General features: G+C 36.9%; 2 protein-coding genes across 7 annotated transcripts in view; one reads left to right on the top strand and one right to left on the bottom strand.

Moving 5' to 3' along the window:
- GPR160 (G protein-coupled receptor 160) overlaps positions 1-18,365 on the top strand; it is a 127,257-nt gene extending 108,892 nt beyond the window's left edge. The window contains exon 7 of the mRNA XM_082394202.1: positions 7,637-18,365. The gene's annotated coding sequence lies outside the window, so the exon portion shown is untranslated. The remainder of the gene's footprint in view (positions 1-7,636) is intronic.
- The window catches only part of PHC3 (polyhomeotic homolog 3), an 85,415-nt gene that overhangs the window by 58,780 nt on the left and 2,471 nt on the right, over positions 1-24,164 (bottom strand). For 5 of the 6 annotated variants that reach the window (XR_014245175.1, XM_082393930.1, XM_082393932.1 and 2 more), the window contains exons 2-6: positions 23,833-23,998; positions 19,579-19,734; positions 18,372-18,449; positions 2,172-2,330; positions 1-99 (exon numbers count right to left, since the gene is read on the bottom strand). Coding sequence is in view for 5 of the 6 variants with exons in the window: in XM_082393930.1 (XP_082250056.1) it covers positions 1-99; positions 2,172-2,330; positions 18,372-18,449; positions 19,579-19,734; positions 23,833-23,998 (658 nt within the window). In the remaining variant the exon portion in view is untranslated. The remainder of the gene's footprint in view (positions 100-2,171; positions 2,331-18,371; positions 18,450-19,578; positions 19,735-23,832; positions 23,999-24,164) is intronic. The other variant, XM_082393933.1, reaches the window with a different exon arrangement.

The raw sequence follows: 24,164 nt of genomic DNA, 5'->3' as shown, positions 1-24,164 counted from the left end.
CTGAGTAGCTGCAGACTGACAGGAAGATGACGATGACGACGAGACAACAGGAATGTCAGACTGTACAGCAGCCACAGTGGTAGCGGGTGTGAAAATCAGCTGTACAGACAGAAAAACCAAAAAAATACCCTAAGACAAAAGAACATGCCCCACACACAATGTATAGCAGGCAAGAGAGACTGAAATTTGTGACAGAAAGACAATGCAGTTTAGGATTGTCTCCTAAGCAAAAGGTTTTACATGACAAGGAGAACTTCTTGATAATAGAGAACTCAAAAGGAAAAAAAAAAAACCAGAAACATTTTTGAAACAGCTCATGATTCTGATGAGTAGAAAATAAATCAGTGCTCAAAAAAGAAAATGTATTTTGGCAGTATGAAATCCTCATACCAAATTTTTCCCCGAATAAGCTATTAAACTTTTCCTAGCTCAAAACTATTGTGGCAGGATTCCTAAAATGGAAGTTAGAATATGCAACCATAGTCACTGCTCTTGAACGCAAACTAAATTTCAGTGAGAAACATGAAAAGAAACACCAAAAAGTCTTTTCAGTCCTCTTTACCCCAAAGGATAACTATGCCACATGCTACATTACAATATTTCACTCAGCTACACAGGATCTGTGTAGTACAAACCTAGGTTGCTCTTGATTTTAAAACTATTTGTAAAGAAATATTCATTCTAAGTGTAAATGCCACAACATGTTAAAAGTCAACAACAAAGCAGCCTGCAAAAAAACTTCACATCAAAAAAAAAAAAAAGAAAAGAAAAAGAAAGGAAAGACATACTTGATTTATTTAATTATCACCATCTCTTTTCAAATTTTTTTTCAATACTGAAACAGAATGCCATTAATTAAAAAAGGCAATACAATCCACTCAGAGATTATCCAATCCAATTTAGTAAATTATGACTGTTGTTTCAAAGAACCTGTGAATACTCTATCTCAAAATTGCATCAAGTTATACAGTTCCTCAAAAGCCATTTCTGTTTAAATTAAAATTACCAATTAAAGGATCATTTAAACTTCAGTTCTTTACATACTAAATTTAAGTGAATTAAATAACAGGTATAACTTTCACAAGAAGGTAATTTACAGTACAAACAGCTAAAAGCACTATACCTAAAAAGATGTTCTATCTAGCGCGAACCATATGAAACTGCCAGTTTTAGAGGTCAAAAACGGTCCAGTAGCAACCATTTCAAATGGTTCTCCCTAATTCTGAAGCATATTATTGATTAAATAAGATCTCATGGGGAAAAAACCCAGAAATATGGTAATGTCTATTGAACAGTCTGTAAATAAAAAGAGGGTCATATTATTGTTTCCTGTTAGAAATATGATGGAAACTTTCTTTGCAATTTTAGTGGAGAACTGGGGATCCAGATATATATTCAGTTCACTGGATAAAAAAGAATATAAATAAATACATATCAGGGACAAAGTTCTTCTCTAGCTACCTGTAAAGACATCAAATAAAGTAAATGTCAACCAATTTTTACATTCCTTAAAGAAGGCTCAACAAGTAAATTAGGAAATCAGTAGATACTCAAACACACAATAGCCAAATTAACATTCCTGTATTAACAAAAGATCAAAGTGAGCATAGGAACACAAATCACCTTGCAGATTTTAAGATGGGAATAACCAAAGCTAAGACTCATCTGGTAAATTAACACGAACTCCAATCCAGATTTCAGAAGATCCCACAATATAAATTCTAATTTATAGTTAACCAAGTTTTTTATGTTTCTAACAATTTCATCAATCTAAGATGTCAAAGATATACGGTGATTTTATGTATCACTATAAGCACCAACTACAACCGTAAGATGCCATCAATATAAAATGCATCTCAGTTTCAGAGATGTTAAAATATGAAAAAGAGTTTGAAATCAAAGAAATTTGATATTAAAAATTAATCACTCCTATGTTACAGAATCTGTTAGCTCCCTAATGCTGCTAATTACTATCTGATACACCAAGAAGGCCTACCAATTAAAGGTAGAATTTTTCATGACATAAATGTATAAGAGCTAGGCACATACACAAAAATTTTGTCAAACATTTCTTAAATATTAAAAATGCCTCCTATTGCATCAAATCAAGAAACATTTTGATCTCTCTCAAGTCTTTAAACACTGAAAAAATCTGGTAGCTCATATCTTACCATTTGAGCTCGGAGATACATTTGAGCTTGGCTTGCCGTTAGGGTAGGGGAGGTACTCCCTAGTAACATAGTCTGTTGGGTAATACTGCCACTGGTAGAACTGGAAGCCTGGGAACGGCTTATTAACTGTGCAGGTGTAGGAGAAGTAGAGAGGTTGATCTAAGGAAGAAAACATATCAGGTCATAGGCTTCCATTTCTTGCTTCCATGTCACTGAATTTCACCAAGCTGCAGTTAGGCAATCAATGGTATATATTGTGGCTGAGGAACCTAAGAGAGGGCTTCATCTTTGACAGACCCATCACTTCTGTAGGCGATTATTTGCACATATGCAAACAATAGCATGTACTGGTTAGTAATTAGGACAATTTTTAAGGACATCCTCGTTGTGTTTCATAAGATTCCAACATCTTAAAATATCATTTCTACTACCTCCCAAAAATTAGGGCTATTGTTCCATTATTTTAATATTCTATGTAGTGACTTAAAACATCTGAATCAACAGTCTACATTATTTTGTCATTTTTCTGTCACATTTGGAGGCATTTCTGAAATGAACAAAAGTTAAAACACAGATAATCCATTCACATGTATAAAAACATACACGTAACATATAACTAGTATAACATTCTCCTTCAAAAGCTCTCAGAAAAGAAGAAAATAGAATTGTTACTTGCCGAACAGATGGAAAACTCCTGAATATTGGTTACAAGATTAAATTATAAACACTAAAGCTGCTGTTAAAGAATAAACTAGTGCATGGTCTATCTCTAGGATATATAAGAGACTGGTAACTGGTTGTACCTGTGAAGGCAAACTGGGTGGGAACAGGACAAAGGGACACATGTAGACTACCACATGCATGTATTATCCATTATAAAAATAAATAATATTTTTAACGAGAGTAACATAATCCAACCTCAAATCCTTTTTATGGACAATGCAGAGAATAAAATTAAGAAATAGGTTATTAAACTTCTGATTCAAGGAACAAGACAGACTGAACTAATACATCCATGTGCCCAAATGCACTCACTGAAATGCAAGATCAGCATGAAAAATTATAAAAATATATAACTGAACTCAAAAAAGGGGAAGGGAGAGGGAATTCCCAGGCACCGGAAAGGAAGAAACTCAAAGATGTAAGCTCCAGCTGACACCAAGGCAATCTAGGGAGATATTGGCCCACAGAGATAGAAGACCTGATTTTGAGCCTATTTCAGGGGGGACCTAGAAGTAAAACCTGTTTTGAGCCAAGATCCTCAAAAGGGCTCCTCAATATGTGAAAAGGAGCTGGAAAAGCTCCACCCATGCGTCCTGAGAAGCAGCAAGAAAGCTTGCTATCTGCCCTGCCCCAGGTGGAAGGAGAGAGGCTCTTATGAGAATCAAAACTCCAGGCTTGCGCCATACAAGGGTACAGAATCCATATTCACACTACCTGCACAGTTCCATAATCTATCCCAAAACATTAGCATTTGTACCAGTCCAGGACATTTGTTAAACTGAACAAGTGACTGGAGGAGGCTGAGTGAAGGCCTCCTGAGTCTATAATTATTTAAAAATAAAAAGTTAAAAAAACTGCATAGTGGGTACACAAGTTGGTTAACTAATTCTCTATATTTATCTGTATCTTTTAAGTATTTCTTAATTTTAATAAAATACTTAAATCTGTAATTCAGTGCATAAATACAATTAATAAAATATAAAAAATTATTCTGCAATCTGGCTTTTATTCTAGCACACCACTAAAATCCCATTAGCAAAAATCACTAATACCCTCTGACACATTCAGTGGATTCTTTTTAGACCATTCCCTCTCGATCTTCTTTACCAGCTCTTCTTTCTAGCCCACCCCCAAACTGTTCATCCTTTGTCCTCAACACTTTTCCTTTTCAATTCCTAGATTATCACACCTACTCCCACAGTTTCAAACAATTCAATCCTGAATAGTCTCAATCCTTGATGACAAACCCTTACTCTCCAGGTCCAAATACTTACAGAACACATCTTTCTGGATGTCTCTTACCAACTCAAACTCAACATATTCAAACACCAAACTCATTATCATTTCTTCTTTTTATTTTATTTTATTTTATGTATTTATTTTTGGCTGTGTTGGGTCTTCATGGCTGCATGCAGGCTTTCTCTAGTTGCAGCGAGCAGGGGCTACTCTTTGTTGCGGTGCACCGGCTTTTCATTGCGGTGGCTTCTCTTGTTGTGGAGCATGGGCTAGGCACGTGGGCTTCATTAGTTGTGGTGCACGGGCTCAGTAGTTGTGGCTTGCAGGCTCTAGAGTGCAGGCTCAGCAGTTGTGGCGCACGGGCTTAGTTGCTCCACGGCATGTGGGATCTTCCCAGACCAGGGCTCAAACCCGTGTCCCCTGCATTGGCAGGCGGATTCTTAACCACTGCGCCACCAGGGAAGCCCTCCCTATCGTTCTTTCTTAAACCAGCTTCTCCTCAAATGGCCACTGGCATCTTCTAAAAATCCCACAAGACAGACTAATCTGGAAGTCATCCTAACGCCTCCCTCTCATATAACTCATACACAAAATCAGTCACATGTCTTACTGTTTCTACACCTTTATCTTCCTCAATTTCATTTTGATTTTGACTCACGTAGTTTGAGATGCTGAGCCCATAGCACTTCCAGCTACATTGCTTTAACAGCTGCAAACTGATCTCTCTGCTGGGAATATTGTCTCCTCTGACTTGCCGGATAATCTTTCCCTGATTTTAATTAATAAATATTAATTAGCCATTTAAAAATCTTCTAGATAACATTCAAACTCCCCTAACTACCTCTGCAGTATCATCTCCTTCCACTCCTCCATACTACCCTTCACATTAGCCATAGGAAGCTATGTGCAGTGTCATCATGTCTCAGGCCTCTATGGCTCCGGTAACAACTCTGAACTGAACTGAGCATCACCTACCCCCATACCCCACCTCTTCCCCCTCTATGTAGTGTACAACTCTCTCTCAAAAATCACCTGCTAAGCTTTTTCAGGCATCCCAACCCCACAGTAGAACTGACTACTCCTCTTTTGCCTGTTATCTTCCATAATTTCCATATACTTCTAGAATATACCTCTGTCTCACTCGTCTAAACAATAATTTCTTTAAGGGTGGGGACCATGTGTTATTTATCTTCATATAACCAATATCTATGAGAGCGCCTTCACTCAATACGTTTATTAACTTAATGAATGCCATGTTATTTTAAGGCATACTTCATACTTTAAATGTAATATATAAGCCTATCACAAAGAGTGAGCGTGTGTGTGTGTATAACAGTGAGAACAGAAAACAATTCTGGTATAGCCCCTAACAAAGCAGAGTAAAATAGCAGATAGTGTGGTGATACTTGTTCAACTCTACTTTTTATGTGCTATATAATAAATTATTAATAAGCACCCCCCAAACATATTCTTTTTCCGCACCAGTCCACAAACGGATATTTTGGATAAAGCCTTGCTCCAAAGATTAAACCACTTAGCAGGGTAAAATTGGACCAGGTTTTCTGACTCATATTTTGGCATGCAGGGTGCTTTCCTATACCATGAGAGCTTGTTAATTTGGGTTACTCTACAGTAATAATGCCTTGGCAGTTTTTCCAGTCAGTGATTCTTAAAAATAAAGGGGGGGGAAGAAAGAAAGAAAGAAAGAAAGATACTCTAGTAAAGGATAGGCCACACACTCTTTAAACAAAAACATACAAGTCTTTTTAAAAACTGACTGGCTGATAGCCAAGTGCCTGAGAGTGCTGTGTAAGGAATAAGGAAGTAGAACAAAAATTACAAACAGAATGCTTTTTTTTTCTTAAAAAGGAAGTAAGAAAACTAAATAGTAGCCTCCTAGCCACCTGCATTTCACTTTGTCTAAGTTGTGAGATCAAAGAACAAATATCATGTTTATTTTTAAGTTTCAAATGGCAAGTACCATTTCAGACAGTGTCTACTAACGAATGCCAAACCCACGAGGGCAAGGCAATCAGTAGCCAACTCTGCAAGAAGTCCCTTCCTTTCCACAACTGATATGTCTCTCCTCTATTTTCCGCTTTGCTCTGCTGACCTGAACCAGATGCCCTCAACTGTTTGCATTATCTTCTCTGTCAATCCCATCTCAACATGCGTAATTCCCTTTCATTTTAAAGCCTTGGCCAATCCTGTCGTCTCACACCTCAAGCCCCACACTCCATAAAGGAACTTACTCCTTTAGCCCTATTACCAGAAGCTCTCTCCCTACTGACACTAAGAGTCACCAAAGAAAACCACATCTGTCAAGAAAAGCCATTTAACTCTCAACCACTCCTTAGTGCCCCCACTAGGAGGTTACACAGGGTCTCTGGCCCAGAGTACTCCCTAAAACCAAAGCCCATTTGAGACCCACTGCTGCCATTTGACTGATCAGAATCAATCAGGTATATCTACAGAGAGACATGGTACACAGACATTAAAAGGCTGATTGTATCTGTATTCAATGGCATGAAAATATCTTTATGACCCACTGCTGAGTGAAAAAACTGTAGAATAACATGTAGAATATAATCCACTTATACAATTACATACAAATATCTGCATGTATGTATATATACATTCCACACATGTGAAAAACATGTTGAGAGAAAGATGTCTGCACTGTATACACACACAATAATGCATACTCATAAATTTGTATCTGATTAGATTTGATATAGAAATATATACATACACACACACACCTGGAAGAACAGTCACCAAAATGCTAAAGGTGAATAATGCCTACTAGAGGTAAAATTTGGGAATGATTTATATTTTCTTTTTCAAAGTTTTTGTCTTTTCTATGTAGGTATTAACTTTAGAATCAGAGAGGAAATGATATTTTCCTTTTTTTATATTTACTTCAGTAAATTGTTTTGTTTTTATCACATTAAAGCAGCATATAAATTTTCTTGCCTCATTATTCAGTGGGAATTTATGTAATTCAAATATCTGGAAGTGTAAAATATTATATAGAAATTTCAAATAATAATATCTAACCATGAAGGATGTCCTTTTTAAGAGACCACATATTTTTAACAATGAAATGAAATAAAATGCCAACTTATTTATTACAGAAAATCATTATTTCTACTTTCTGCAATACAAGCTGTAAAAACAACAGCAAAACAATCAAACAAAAAACAACTTCACAACCTCCCAATTGTGTTCAGATATTGACACCCTAAAAAGAAAAGGTGCAATGCAGAAACAATTAAAATATTGGAAATAACTGTCCAGCAACAAAGATAGTTATATAAGACAAACTGCAGTCACACTGTGCACAGTAGCTCAAGTGAGTGAGATAGAAAGCTCTGAAGACACACCGTTAAGTGTAAAAACAAAATGCAGAATACCTATGTGTGTTTATAGTGTGTTAAAAAAAAATTGTGTATTAAACACATAGGCATACATTTCTTTATACTATGTATGTCCTTAATGCACAGGTAAAGATCTGAAGGGATATTCAGCAAACTGAGAAGACAGAAGGACTGAAGGGGAAAGGAGGCTGAAGGTGACAACACTTTTTTACTTTATCTGTACTATGGGAATATTTTATAAGAATGCAGTAAAACTGCTCATGACCAGAGAAATACGCAGGCTACAGTTTTATTTTAAACTGCTATTAAGCTTTGAAATAGGTTTCTAACAATCCTTGAAAACAATGAGTTTTAAAACTTAAAATACATCCTAATATTAATAATAGAGGATAAGTACCTTGGTTTTAAGCAAGTAATTTTCCCTCAGATAAATTCATAATGAATTCATTTGATATGTAGTTGATCTGATTTAGACATTTTTAGAGAAAACTGATCATTTATAAGGTTCTTGATCTAAAAACAATCTCACTGACCTAATAAGTATACTCTTAGGAAATTTTTTTTAAAGAGAATTACTAGATATAAAGATACATAACATTCAATGCAGGTTTACTTATAATAGCAAAAAAAGGGAAAAATTAAAAGTGCCAGCAAGAGGAAAACAGGTTTTTTTTAAAAGGTAGAATATTATGTAGCCATTAAAAATCATGTTTATAAAACAATAAATACTGAAGATAATGGTCTGAGCACACCCATTTGCTTCCCCCTCCTACTAAAACTCACTGAAATAGCAGTTAATACAATAACAAAAAAGACTGGGAGAAACAAACATACAAATTTAGACTGTGGGACATTCCATAAGATAAGTGACCTGAGCTCTTTAAAAAAAAAAGGGTGGGGGGGAGATCTTTTTATATTAAAGGAAAATAGGACATCCACATGCAATGTGTGATCCTTAATTAAATCCTGGGAAAAGGTATTTTGGAGACTACTGAGGGAATCCAAATATGGGGCATATATTAGATATTGTGTTCATATTAAATTTCTTAGGTGTGACATGCTACTGTGGTGATATAAGACAATCTCCCTCTTGGATAACACATGCTAAGTACTTGGGACTGAAGTGTCACGATGCCTTCAACTTATAAAAATAAAAGGTCAGAAAAACAGTGTAAATAGAGAGGAACTTAACAATTGTTATAGATAGCTACATGAAGGGTACACAAGGGTCAATGCTTACTCTTTCCATTTTTCTGTGGGTTTAAATGTTTTTTCCAAAAAAACTTGGGGGAGTAAAAGAACAACATTAAACAAAAAGAAAACACGCATACAGCAAAGAGAGAGAGATAAGGGTACCATCTGCATTTCTGTAAGACCTAAAGATGAGATCATACTGAAGGAGAAAACAGAGAAGGAAGCTCTCTGTAGTCCAGAATACAGGAAGAAACAGACCAGAGTGGATTTAGTTAGACTCAGAATTTAGAGGTATGAAAGCAGAAGTAAGAAGTGGGGCTAAAAATTGAAGGATTAGCTACAGGTCTGTCTAGAAAACAGACTCACCAGTCATAACCCCACCCCTCTCCCACACAGAACCGGTATCGAGACCTAGAAAGAAAGGACACTTCTCTTTAAAAGTCTAAAAACTGCCAAGGAAAAGCTAGGCTTCTAGAGTGGGTACTGGTACCTTGAAGTAAAACCCTCCTTATTCCGAAACTGCTGGCTCACCAGCCTAACGGCCAGCTTCTAACCTGCACACCTTCAATTCTAAACCTGCCAAAGATATATCCTTACCACTGTCATCACCACTACTATTCCCACATGCAAATACAGAAATCTTAATCAGCCTTTCCACTAAGGAAAGAGGTCTGCTAGGGAACAACCTATCTTCAAAGCAATGGAAGAAACCCATGTTGATTAATTTATATAATCATTTACTCTTAAATATAAGCAGAAAACCAAGCATTTTAAGGGAAAACTCCTTTCTCTTATAAGAGGAAAACCAGCAGCATGAAAAAAAAGACCAAGATAGTTTCTAAGGAACATAAATTATTTAGGAAACAGAAAAAAAAGTTTTAAAATCTGATAAGTATCACAACAGAGATCTAAAATATTTCAGCCATAACAGAAAAATAGGATTCCAAGGGAAAAGAATAAGAAAATTCTCTTAGAAATTGGAAATACAAAGGCTGAACTAAAATTTTCTTTTAAATGTAAAAAGAAAGGGTTAAAAAAAAAGGGCAAGGAAATATGTCACAACAGAATAAAAAGATAAAGACAGAAAATGAGTAAAAAGCTAAAAGAAGTAAAGGATCAGTCCAGAAAGACCAATATCCAACTAAGGAGCTCCAGAAAAAGAGAACAGAGAAGAATAGAAGGAAATAAATTTTTGTTAAAACTTTTTTAGTTTCATACACATGAACACTAAGTTTCACACTAAGAGAGTCCAAAAAGTGTCCTGAGCTCAATGACATCTAGAGAGCCTCATGAAACTCCAGAAAAGCTAAAGAAAACAGGCAAACCTAAAAGACTGAAGAGAAAAAGTACCAATTAGTGATAATAAGACAAAATCAGCCTTTTCTTTGGTAATACTAAAATTTTGAAAACAATGGTTTCAAGTTTCCTAAGAAAAATCATTTTCAATATAGAATTTACATACAAATAATCATTAAAAAGATATGGGGAGGGAATTTTTAGGCCTACATAGATTCCAAATTTATTTTCCACGTACCCTTTACAAGCAAGTTATTAGACGATAACTCCAGTAAAACAAAACTCCTATCACAGTGTCCTTTGACTATTTGCATGTCTGTAGACTATATCCACTGTACTCTAAGACCTTTGTTCACTTTGGATTCTTGACACCTAACACCAAGCCTGGCACCAAGGAGGCATTCAATAAGGAAATATTGGCACAGATTATCCTCAGGAGTGTGGGAGACTAGCACAGAATCCCATTCAGGAATCCTTGAAACTAAGCTCTGCTATTTCAGGATCACGAGCTCAGGATGAGTCCTCTTCTCTGCAAACGCCACGTATTTTTTAAAGCTCAGCTTAAGTCCCGTACAAAAAGCCTTCTTCAACTACTCCAATCCCCAAAGATCTCTTTTCTGTTAACTCCCATGGAATTTATCACTTGATTATATACTGTTATGTTGGTCACTGTTTGATATGTCTAGGCACAGTTCTTCAAATGTCTATTACTGTCTCTGAGGGAAGGGACTTTGACTCATGTGTACCCCCAGGGCAACTAGCACAGTGTGGGACAATAGGTAAACCTGATTAACTGGCTGCCTGCTCGTAACTAACAACAAATGAATCTCATCACTGAGGTCAGGACTTAGACTCTCTTCTATAATGCAATTTCAGGCAATCAGAATATATCCTAAAATGATTCTTTGCACTGAAGATAAACCACTTTCGGTACCAAGATAACCAAGAATTAAAATTAATACGATGTATTACATATTCTAGTTGATGATTATAATTAAATTTCATCTTTCAACAAATATTTATTACACACCTACTATGTGATAGGCTAAGTCCCTGACAGAATCTTAGATTAACATCTAAACCACTGGTTCTCAAATTTTTTTTTAATAGAACCCTTTCTTCACACACCGTGTTATTCAGAACTCCCAGATTCAAACAGATCACAGAACTGTTCTGTCTAAAGTTTAAGGTAAGGGGGCTTCCCTGGTGGCACAGTGCTTAAGAATCCACCTGCCAATGCAGGGGACATGGGTTCCATCCCTGGTCTGGGAAGATCCCACATGCTGCGGAGCAGCTAAGCCCGTGCGCCACAACCACTGAAGCCCGCGCGCCCTAGAGCCCGTGCTCCACAACAAGAGAAGCCACCGCAATGAGAAGCCCAAGCACTGCAACGAAGAGTAGCCCCTGCTCGCCGCAACTAGAGAAAGCCCAAGCGCAGCAACGAAGACCCAATGCAGCCAATAATAAAAAATTTTTTAAATAAATAAATAAAGTTTAAGGTAAGGCTCAGAGCCCTATCTATCTTAGTCTGCTCAGGCTGCCGTAACAAGGTGCCACAGACTGGGTAGCTCAAACAACAGAAATTTATTTCCCACAGTTCTAGAGGCTAGGAAGTCCAGGACCAAGGTGCCAGCCAATTCAGTCTCTGGTGCAAGCTCTCTGCTGGCTTGCAGATGGCCACCTTCTCACCTCTCAGCAGATAGAGGGAGATCTCTGGTGTCTCTCCTCTGATAAAGCCACCAGGTCTACTGGATCAGAGCCCCACACTTAGGACCTCTTTTAACCTTAACCACCTCCTTAAAGGCCCTGTTTCTAATACAGTCATGTGCGGGTTTAAGGCTTCAACATATGAATTTGGGAGGGATGCAATTTAGTGCATAGCACCATCTATTGAACCTTCTCCTTGATCTAGACCCAGGGACATATGGATGAAAAGACTAAAAACCATCTAATTAGACAACTTAATTTTACATAAAAGAAAACTGGGGTGTAAATGACTTGCCCTAAGTCACACCACCAGTCAGTCACAGAACTAAGACTAGAAGCCAGGTAGGTCCCTTATGTCCTCCTTTCTACCAAACTTCCTCTCATAATATTCTACAATTGGTAGTAAAGTCACCATGTACTTTTGTGACTTGAATTGTCAATGAGATGCACAAGACATCACTGATCACCAGACCTGCCACATGAACTCCAAACTCATATATCCAACGTCTACTCTACATCTATAGGTGGGTGTCTAACATACATCATGTTGAAAACCAAACTCCTGATTTTCTTCTCCAACACCTGCTTTAGCAGATTCTTCCAGGTGTTCAGGCCAAAATACTACAGTTATCGGTGACTCTACCTTCCCTCATATCTTTTATTCAATCCCTCAGCACATACTGTTGGGTCTATTTTCAAAACATCCTCATTTCTGGTTTTTTTTGGCCACACCGTGAGGCATGTGGGAATCTTAGTTTCCCAGCCAGCGATCGAACCCATGCCCCCTGCATTGGGAGCGCAGAGTCTTAACCACTGGACCGCCAGGGAAGTCCCCAAACATCCAAATTTCTATAATAAAATATTGGAGAAAAAAAAATTCAGAATCTGGCTAACCACTTCTTACCACATCTACTGTCACCATCAGGGTCCAAGCCCCCAATATCTCTCTCTTGGATTACAGGAACCACTTAACTGGTCTCCCTGCTTCTATCACTGCCCCCTAGAACTTACTCTCAACATTATAGCTAAGTTAAACCCTGTGTGAGATCATGTCACATCCCTACTAAAACAGCTTTCCAGTAGCTTCCCAACTCATGCAGAGTAAAGCCCAAGGGTTTAATAATCTCCTCGTGATTAGATTACAGTTACCTCTCTAAAGTCATCTCTAAACATACTCCCACTCTCTCATTCCACTCTAGCCACACTACCCTCCTTTCTGTTCCTTAGGCATGTTTGCCTCCCTCACCCTCCTTCAAATGCCATTTTTATTAGCAATGCTTTCCCTTACCACCCTAATTAAAAGAGCAAATTCCCTCATCCCATTCCCCTTCCTTGCTTTATTTTTCTCTATAGAACTTACCACCATCTGACATATTATATACTAGTTTACCTACTATCTATCTATCCCTAGCTCCATAAAGACAAGAGATTTTATCTGCTGTGTTGCTGTATTCCCAGCACCTAGAACGGTGTTTAAATGCTCAATAAATATTTGTTGAATAAATGAGTGAATGTATGAATGAATAAAGTCATAAAACTAACTGGGCTTCAAAAGCTCATCCTGGGACTTTCCTGGTGGTCCAGCGTTTAAGACTCTGCACTCCCAAGCAGCGGGAACGGGTTCAATCCCTGGTGGGGGAACTAAGTTCCCACATGCCGTGGCCCAAAAAAAAAAAAAAAAGAAAGCAAGCTCATTTTGTCTGGCACCAGAGCCAGAAAGCAACCTATCAAAAATAAGGTTTTTCCTTCTTGACAGAATAGTACAGTGAATGAAAGTCAAAACATCTGGGATTAATGTAGATTCTAGGGCCAAAAAACAACAAAGAAAGGGAAAGGGAATGAGATACAAACAGCCCTTGAGTCATTTATAGACTTATGACTGCAATTTCTAGCCACATAATCCTTTCCAGCTGAAAATGCCCAAAGACTCAGAAGAGAAAGATATAGAATGATGGTTTACATTAAAACAAACAAATAAAATTAACCATAGGCCTATCTATTTACATTTATGTATAGAAATGTACAGTGATAAGATAGGAAAGCCTCACATAAAACTCTGTCAGGGCAAAAGGGACTACAGAAATGGGATGTCACTTTTCCTCTATATTGTCTGTACTGTCAGTATCTTAGACAACAAGAGTATATTCACGTTTTATTTAGACAAAATGAAGCTCTTCAACCTACTTCCTCAAAGATAACCACTGATTAAGTTTGTTGTGTATTACAGATTTTCTTCCTACATAACCAGACAGATATATAGACATCAATTTTAAAAAATAAGTTAAATGATAGGAATTCTGTTTCCAGGAAAGTGGAATAGACGTGCTTTTCCCAACTCCTCCCCCTAAGTATAACTAAAAATCCTGAATGTTACATATAAAATAAACGTAAGAGGATCCTAAAAGGTGGAGAAAAGCAGACTCCAGGGCCCAGTGAATGATGTGGTTGCAAGCTCCCTGGGTTTCCTTTTTAAATCTCATATAACCCAAACATAAAGGTGAACAAGTCAATAACCCAGAAACAGCAATGGGTACAGACCAAAAGAAAAAGCTCCAATGGGCTGCTCTTTCTAGCCAAGGATCAGAAAAGGGACAGCCTAGCAACACAGAAAACTTTTAGGCAATAATTGCTCTACTCCAGCCAAACGCCACAGAAAACACTATGGCCCCATCCACATCAGCAAAAGCCTAGGCTTCTACCCTTGCCAGGCTGTAATGAGGCACCCCGATCCCACAAATCCTTCCAACAGGTTAGTGTCAGAGAAGGCCAGGTAGAGAGCCAAGACTTTCATAACAGCCAAGCAGTAAAAGACCACGAACAACAACCCACCCCATCCCTGTAGTATCAGTGGGGACCACGTGGGGAGCAGTAACGCAGCATTCCTATCCCTCCTAGCCAGAGATACCTCAGTAGAGGCCTAGTGAGCCAGAATTCATGCTCACTCAGCAATCACAAGGAGCATCCCTCAGGTATCAATGGAAACCAAATGGGGAACCTGGACTTCTACCCCCAAATGGCAGTAAGGAGGTGGCAAACGCTCTCTTTCAGAAGCCAGCCAAAACAGAAAATTTAAATGAGATTCACAGTCTCATAATACTCAATATGTCCAGGTTTCAATCAAAAATCACTCATTGTACCAAGAACCAGAAAGACCTCAAGCTGAATGAAAAAGACAATCCATAAATAGATGCCAACACCAAGATGAAAGAAGTATTTTAATTATCTGACAAAGATTTTAAAGCAGTAGTCATAAAAATGCTTTGAACAAGCAATTATGAGCCCACTTGAAACAAATGAAAAGATAAACTCTCAGCAAAAGAAACAAGATACAAAGAAAAACCAAATGGCAATTTTAGAACTGAAAAACAGAATAACCTATTAAATAAGTTAAACGAGATGATATATTCTTGCTTTATTCACCTAATAACTAATGAAAACCTCAGTCTCTTTATATACACACACATAACATTTTTAAGCAGCTATAGTATTCCACTGTATGAATTAACTATCTTTTAACTAATCCTCAATTAGTGAACATTTGTATTGTTTATAATTTTCCACCATTACAAACCATGCATACTTGCATAATTATCTATGTCATAATTATCTCTCATATTTAGTCAATGACATCACTAAAAATTAGAGTGCTATGTGAAAAGGCACGCATAGTTTAAATTTTCATACACACTGTCAAATAACCCTCCAGAAAAGTTGTACCAATTATTATACATTCCCACCAATAGTGTATGAGTGTACCATACTTGCCAACAACTGTTACTGTCTCAATGTTTTTCCCTGTTTTCTAATTTGACAAGTGAAAATAGAACATTATTGCTGTTTTTACATACATTTCTTTATTACTAATATGGTTAATTTATTTTCATGCGTTTAAAAGCCAAAAGTAGTCTTTCTTTTGAAAATTACCAATGCAGGTCTTTTGTGTATTCTCATTGTTTATCTTACTAATATAACAGAGCCCTTGGTATTTCACAAATATAAGCTGGGTGACATATATGGTGCAAATATATTTTCAACCATTTTGCTGGTTTTTAACTTTGTTGATTTTTTTTTGCATAAGAGTTTTTAACTGGTTTAGATTTCATTTTAGCAAATCAAATTTAACTAAATCTTAGTCCCACTAAATTGAAGTACAAAGACATCAACCTAAAGACTCAGTCCCAACTAGTTTTAGAGACAATCAATCATACACACACACACACACACACACAACAAAAACAAAAAAAACCCACCTCTCTCACTACTGGTAAGAGTCTAGAATTAGCCTTTCTGTTCTCATGACAGTAAAGAAGAGGATGCTGGCACCACTACTTATCTATACATTCAATTAACAATGGTCTCCTCTACATACACAGTTTCCCCAGGTGTATGATTGGACTTTTTACTTCGTTTTTTAAAATACAATATTCCATTTCCCCACTGGCATTCCACTCCTACTCTGAACCCCAACCTATCTGGCTGGTGACTTGACAACCTACCTTGTAGCCCTCTTATCTACTGGAGGCTGGACCCTTCCCTCATGTCATTCACTGTTATCGGAAACCTATTTCAAAATAACCAAAACTCTGAAAACCAGCAGACTGCCACCTGACGGCTCATTATTATCACTACCTAGAGATTTCTGCTACCATGCTCTGCCCCTCTTTTGGAGACTGACCTAAATTTACTAAGCTACCTTGAGTATCATAATTTGGACTGCAAGCCCACTCACTTGATCTACTGCTCAGCTGGGATAGAAAACAAAACAAATGCTATGTATTATTCCCTTGTTTTTTCTAGACATCTATTCTCCCTACTTCTTTTCCCCCACCAGCCAGTCACAGGTTCTGGCATTCTTCATCATACAAGGCTACCTGGTTTATGACAAGTAGCACTAGCAATTTCATAAAAAATAAGCACAATCACTGGAACTGTGATTGTAAAAGTCACATACATAAAATCATAATGAAACAAAAATGGTTTAAAAGGATACCTTTTAATAATGCGAAGGGAAAAAAATTCAGACCACATATCTCTACACATATATACCCTAATGCCATTCCAGTACTTCATAGAATAAAGAATTTATCTATAATTTTTTTAGCCAGTTTACCAGTCCTTTCCATAACTACCAACGTATTAGTTAACGATATTATCTGACATCAATATCCGAAACTATAGCATTAATGCTTAGGGCTAAATTACATTACTTAAATTTTTCATTTTCTTCAGTCTAACATTTCCAAGTCGTTAAGTAATTTCTTTCTTAACTAATTTTACTCACATTCCAGGATACTTCCATGCTAAAATGTAATTTTTTAATTAAAAATATCAGCTCAATAGCCCAAAAATAACTGTACGCTCATCATACATGTACTTAGTAAAGATCACAACCTTAGCTAAAGAAATACAGCACAAGTTCATCTTCAATTCCTCAGCAATCTATAAACTATACTCCATTGGAGTCAATTTTACACAGCTTCAAAGTATTACCATCCTGGATCAGGAAAAAACAGCTAAAGAGGATGTTATTAGGTTAACTCGATGGTTCTCAACAAGGGGCAATTTGGCCCCTCAGGAAACATCTGGCAGTACCTGCAGACATTTTTGGCTGTCACACTGGGGAAAGGAGGAGGGCATAGCCTACTGGTATCTAAGCTAGGCATGCTGCTTAATGTCCTATAACGCACAGGATAGCCCCCTACAAGAATTATCTGGTCCATAATGTCTATAGTGATGAGGCTGAGAAATATGGGACAACTGATGAAATCTGTATATGAACGTCACTGTATCAATGCTAAATTTCCTGAATTCGATCCACTTCATGTGGCTTCATAAAAGAATGACTTTGTTCCTAGGAAGTACATATCAAAGTTATTTAGGAGTAAAGGAACATGTCTCAACTTACCCACAAATGGTTCAGAAAAAGGTAACTGTATATATGTAGATAGAAAGAATGCATGATAAAGCAATGAGCCAAAATGCTAACAACTGGTGAATCTGAGTAAAGGGTAGACAGAAATTTATTTTATTTTTCTTGCAATTTGAAATTATATCAAAATAAAAAGTTAAACAAGTATTACCACACCTGTAAATTTCTTTTAACTGGGATGCTCTGCACAATTTCCCAGTATATATGTGCAATATAACAAATCACCTTTCTTTTACTCCTTCCTCAAAATAAATAACACTATCTTGAATGGATACTTGTAAATTTGACCCACATAACTCAAGTAAGCATATACTGAAAAGTAAAATTTCTAAAACGTGAATTGCACAGAAAGAGATAGAAACATTTAGATGTCTACCAAGGACATGACATCCTTTAGTATATCACAGTAAAAGTATGACTTAATTCCCTGAATTATCTATTTCATGCTTTCAATGCACACTGAAAACTGCAATCATTCAGAATCACAGAAGATGTGAACACAGTCAGTGGGAAAACATACATAAGAAATAATACAAAAACTTTTTTAAGACTCAGATTTTCAGAAGTTTGACATTAGTTCCAAATTCTTGAAATGTACCATTCTTGTTTCTAGACACTTGTTATTTCAATAATATTCAACAGATAAACAGTAACAGTTTTGTAAATATTAACAGTTCACTTCTGGAAAGCAATAATTTAAAATTTTAAAACCAGGAAAAAATTTCGGGCACTTACAGATGTCTGGGACATACTTGACTGCTGTGTGACACTTCCTGTGGGGGATGTAGGTGGTCTTCCACTGGACAAACTTGCCTAAAATAATAAAATCTTTACAATATGTCTATAAAAGCCTGAAGTTAAAAACTTTCTGGTACCAGGATACCATAAAACCACAATAAAAGTCAAAACATCTATTTTACAGTTATTTTACAGTCAACATGGATTAAGCTTTAGCCAAACAGATTAAAAAAACAAAAGAAAACACTGAACAGTGAAAACAGAAGACGCAAAGGCTAATCTTATTTTAATAGCCGCAGTCATTGTCAGTTTTACTCTACAGGTCTCAGTCTTCTTTGAAGTGAAATCACTACTCCCATGTTATGAAAAAGAAATTGGAGCTATATCAAGTACCAGTGGGTTTCGGTTTCCTTACTCGTATCATGTACACGACGTTATTTAAAATTACACTACCGAGAAGAAGTAACAGCTGGGGATGTGTTTATAACAGAAATAAACCTTTTTTCAGGTTCAGTCAACTGAGATTCTCCTCCGGTGAGGACATTTAAGATTAAATCTCACATATAGTTTTATTTAAATAAACAGTGCAATAATAATGAAGATCTTTTTAAAAACATAAGCATTTAATCATAAAATCATCCTGTTAGCAGCAGGAATCATATGAGTGGATTTTAGAAAAGTGCACATACATATTTTTATACAGAACATTCCTGGAGGGATACATATTAAACTGTTAGTGGCCACCTCTGAAGAGTGGAAAATAGCAGGGGATGTGGAAAAGGAATACCTCTATACTTTACCTCTTATGGTCAATTTTATACTGTTTGTTTTTTTTTTAATGAGTGTAAATTACTTATGTAATTTAAAAAACCTTTTTTGTTAAAATGTAGGTAAGATTCATGTAACCCTAACTATTCACTGCTGTACCTAAAATTTTACACACAAAGCCATGACATTAGTATAGCATTTCTGCAATGTAGATAAAAAGCAGAGGGACAAAAGTTAGCAATAGAGTAACACATAAAACACATTCATTTGTTTTTAAACTAACCTCAATTTGGCAGCCTATTATATTTCCTTAAGAAAAAATAATCACAGGACACCTGAAAACTCTAAAATAATACCCAACATATTCATTTTCAGGAATTATCTGCAGGTCATGTCAACTTTGGCCTCCTAAGTTCTTAATTCATTTCCGTCTCACCTGAACAGCAGCAAGGCTCTGAAGCTGGGAGCTGCTTAAGTGCTGCTGCTGGAGAGCTGCCGTGTGCAGCATTAAGTGCTGTTGCTGGGCGGCATACATTTGCTGTAGATACTGAGCAGCTGAGCTGGGAGGGCGGTGCAATGCCTGTTGAATTACCTGTGATAAGTCAATTGAACCAATGTCAAACCATAAACTTAACCATAAAATAAAGTATTAAAAAAGCAGCAGTTTAAAATTTCACTACTTTAAGAGAACGGACTTGAGGACACGGGGAGGGGGAAGGGTAAGCTGGGACGAAGTGAGAGAGTGTCATGGACATATATACACTACCAAATGTAAAACAGATAGCTAGTGGGAAGCAGCCGCATAGCACAGGGAGATCAGCTCGGTGCTTTGTGACCACCTAGAGGGGTGGGATGGGGAGGGTGGGAGGGAGACGTAAGAGGGAGGGGATATGGGGATATATGTATACGTATAGCTGATTCACTTTGTTACACAGCAGCAACTAACACAACATTGTGAAGCAATTATACTCCAATAAAGACGTTAAAAAATAAACTAGGGCTTCCCTGGTGGTGCAGTGGTTGGGAGTCTGCCTGCTAATGCAGGGGACATGGGTTCGGGCCCTGGTCTGGGAGGATCCCACATGCCGCGGAGCGGCTAGGCCCGTGAGCCACAACTACTGAGCCTGTGTGTCTGGAGCCTGTGCTCTGCAACAAGAGAGGCTGCGATAGTGAGAGGCCCGTGCACCGCGATGAAGAGTGACCCCTACTCGCCACAACTAGAGAGAGCCCTCACACAGAAACGAAGACCCAACATAGCAATCAATCAATCAATCAATAAAAAAATAAATAAATCTTTAAAAAAATAAAATAAAATAAAATTTCACTACTTTAATATTCAGTGTCATCAAACTTATTAACATAGTTCTCTCCTAGTTACATGTCACTAGGATTCACTAATCTGTACAAATTAAAGTTACCCAGTAGAGGCAATTCACAAAAGGAAAAAGTGCTAAGTAAGCATTTGAAAAGATCTTCAATCTCACTAGTAGTCAAAACTTACAAATTAAGACACTATTTTCCAACTTTCCAATGGATAAAGATTTAAAAGAATACTACTACTACTGGAGAAACAGATACTCTCATACACTGTTAGTAAGAATGTAAATTGGTATAACCATTTTGGATAAAACTTGGTAGAACTTGCAGCTTGCGTAGAGAGGATATGTATATCCTGCAAGCATTACGAATATCAATGTAGATCAGTGCCATCCAATACAGCAGCCACGAGCCACAAGTATCTACTGAGCACTTACAAGGTGGCTAGTGCAACTAAGGAACTAAGTTTTTAATTTTACTGAATTCTAATTATAATTTAAATATAAAATAGCCACATGCAGCTAGTAGCTATTGAACAGAGCAGATATATCTATTAACAAAAAAATTCCCAAATATATCATTAGGTGAAAAAGCAGGTTACTAAATAGTGTATAGAGTAAGATACCATTTATATTAAAATATTTTAAAGAATATTCAGGAAAACATTAAAAGACTACTGACGGGTAGCTAGATTAGAAGTGACTTGTACCTTCTCATTTGTATTTTTCTTTAAATGTCTGAAAATACTTAGCTTCATTATATTAATAACCACTTAAAATTATAAAGCTATATTTTAAGAAAATTACTAAATAATCACTTTTTTAAATGTTTTTTAAATGTCAGATTCAACTGTTTCAAAACAGAATAAAACTGTTCTTACTAAAAAAAAAAATTCCTGAAAAAGTGTTAATGACTGTGACTATAAGTAAAATGAAAACTATGAACCTGAACTTCATAAATCGATAAATGTAGAAAAGCAAGTATTCTAATAGGAGGAAAATCCTTTATCTGTCCAAATGGTAAGTCAGACTATACCAGTACTCTGCAAACACATCCTAAAGTCACATCATGCCCATGATGACTCTGAAACAGCACCCGAAATCTCAGCATCAGACCAGAGTTTTCAAAGAGCTAAGGGAGTAGTAGAGCCATAATCCTACAGCTTGAGCTTCTGAGTCAGGACACCTTTACCACAAAGCTATGAATCTCTTTATCCAAATTCCAAGAAAGCATATTTCCTTGTGTTTTTTACCTTCATGTGTTCATATCTCAATTCCCCAACAAAAGACTGCTATACCTACTGCAGACTCCTGTCACAAAACCAATGTAGGCTTTTGACAACTAGTTGCAGGGGACTGTAGATCTGCATTGTGATTTAGAATCACAACAATATGTCTTTTTCGTCAGGTAAATCTATATATGTTCTTTTAATTCCATAACAAAATTCTAAAATCAAACGAAATAAAAAATGAATAACCTATTTGGCACATATTTCTGTCAGAGTATAGTAATTTTTTTCTATTGTCAGCACAGTCTTTCATTACGATTCAATACTGTACTCATGGGAGAGAGACTCTTTAAATGCAAGCTAAAGATACAGCACAATATTCTTATTTTGTTCCTCTAAAGGAGCAAGGAGGGGGAAGAGGATTCTCAGGACTGAAAAAGAAAGCTGAAAGGTATTAAAGAACTACTTAGGTAGTTCAATAAATATTGATTTGATTACATTTTAAGAGAAGCAATTCTATGATCTCGTAAGAATTAGAGTTAGTGCTATTTGTGAGATATATCTACACATCTCAATAACACTTTTTTTATTAACACATCCAGCTTAGGTAAAGCTAGAGAACAAAATGGCATTTAAAATGTCACATCATCTGTATGCTCAAGCTCTAGATACTCTTCCCTATATCCCTTGCCTCAGAGAAAGGTGAAAAACATTAAAAACACACTCTCCATTCCAGTTTGAATTTTTACTGAACTGACTGGGTCTCCAACAATTCTGATTCTACTCCACAGTAACTTCAGAATCCTAAGCCACAGAACAGCTAAATAGCCAGTATACTGGGATCTCCACTCTAGAAAAATGTATCAGGGAGATGAATGACTACATCATAAACAGGTAAGTTTTTTTCAGGGTGGAGTGCAATTATGCAGATTTGAGAGAGAAAACAGGTATAATGGAAAAAATAAGAACTCATGGAATGGTTAAGGGCACAACTCAACATCAGTCTTTTTTTTTTTTTTTTTTTTTGGTTGCATTGGGTCTTAGCCGTGGCATGCAGGATCTTCCCTGCGGCATGCGGACCTCTTAGTCGCAGCATGCATGTGGGATCTAGTTCCCTGACCAAAGGTCGAACCTGGGCCCCCTGCATTGGGAGCACGGGGTCTTACCCACTGGACACCAGCGAAGTCCCAAGGGCACAACTCTAAAGCTAGAGTACCAACTAGTTATGTGAGTTTAGGAAAGTTATTTAGCCAATTTACAACATCAGTTTTCCCATCTGTTAAATGGAGAAAATCCATGTAAAGAATTTATCAAATGCTTGGCACACAGCAAATGTTCAATATATATTAGCTATTATTGTTTACTGAGTATATATAATGTGCCCCACACAATTCTAGATGCTTCCTTTAATCCTCATAACTAACTAAGCAGGTGGTCTCATCCTCATTTTTCAGTTTCCTGAGGCTCAAGGAGATTATGCCTCTCACCCAAGGCTACATATCTACTAATGAGAAAGAAAATGGAATTCAAAGAGCACATCAGATTGCAATGCCCATGCCCTTTTCATGCTATACCATATTGCCTCAACCTCCATTACTATAAAGGTTAACCAGGTAAGCTTTATTTTCCCAACTAAGTGAAGAGCCTAAGACTTTTCCCAATTAAATATTCCCTTCCTCCTCTGCCCCTTAGAGCTCTTGAATGGATCCTCCTGTTTAGGGTTCTTAGGCCACTTGGGTTTAAAATAAACCTCTTAACATATCTACAGAGTTGAATAGATCTGAATAGATCCTAAGTCCATATTTTGGGTTCAAATGTAAAATAACCAGAAAAACCTAGAGCCATTCTTCATGTTGGGGCTCTTGGTTGAGTTTCTCAACGTTGTAGCAGTACCTAGAGACCTTCCAATTATAATTTTCCCAACATATTGTTTTATAAGCTACACGCTGATAAATGTAGGCCTTCTCAATAGAATGATTATTAAATAACTCTGTTGGTTGTTCCAAACGTGAACAATTCTAACTGTACTCATTTAGAGGGTGTCATGTAACTCATTTGAGGACATGAAACAATAGATTCATCTGGCTTAAGCAAAAACTAATGGCATCCTCAGTCTTAGCCTACGCATCATGGTAACTGAAATACCTGTACAGCATGTCGGTCTGAGCCACTATAGACAGAGATCTGTGGTTGCTGCATTCGAGAGGAGGAAGTGGTGATGGTGGTCGTGGTAGTGCTACTGGCTGTTGTCGATACCGAAGATGTTCCAGGGTTTGGTTCACTATCCATAGCTGTAGTGTGGTCCTTAAACCTAGCAGATAACACAAAGGATTTATACTGGCAAAAGCGTTACCTTATGGCGTTTAAAGAATAATTATTCCAAGAAATAATCAGCAACAGTCTAAGTTTCTAAGAAGGCCCTCACTAAATACAGAGAGCACACAGTCACCATAAACACGTGCCAGGGAAAAATACTT

Source organism: Balaenoptera borealis (genome assembly GCF_965194805.1).
Source record: "Balaenoptera borealis genome assembly, chromosome: 5".
Taxonomy (NCBI): Eukaryota; Metazoa; Chordata; class Mammalia; order Artiodactyla; family Balaenopteridae; genus Balaenoptera; species Balaenoptera borealis.
Note: the sequence above shows the minus strand (reverse complement) of the source record. Positions and strands in the feature narration are given on the sequence as shown.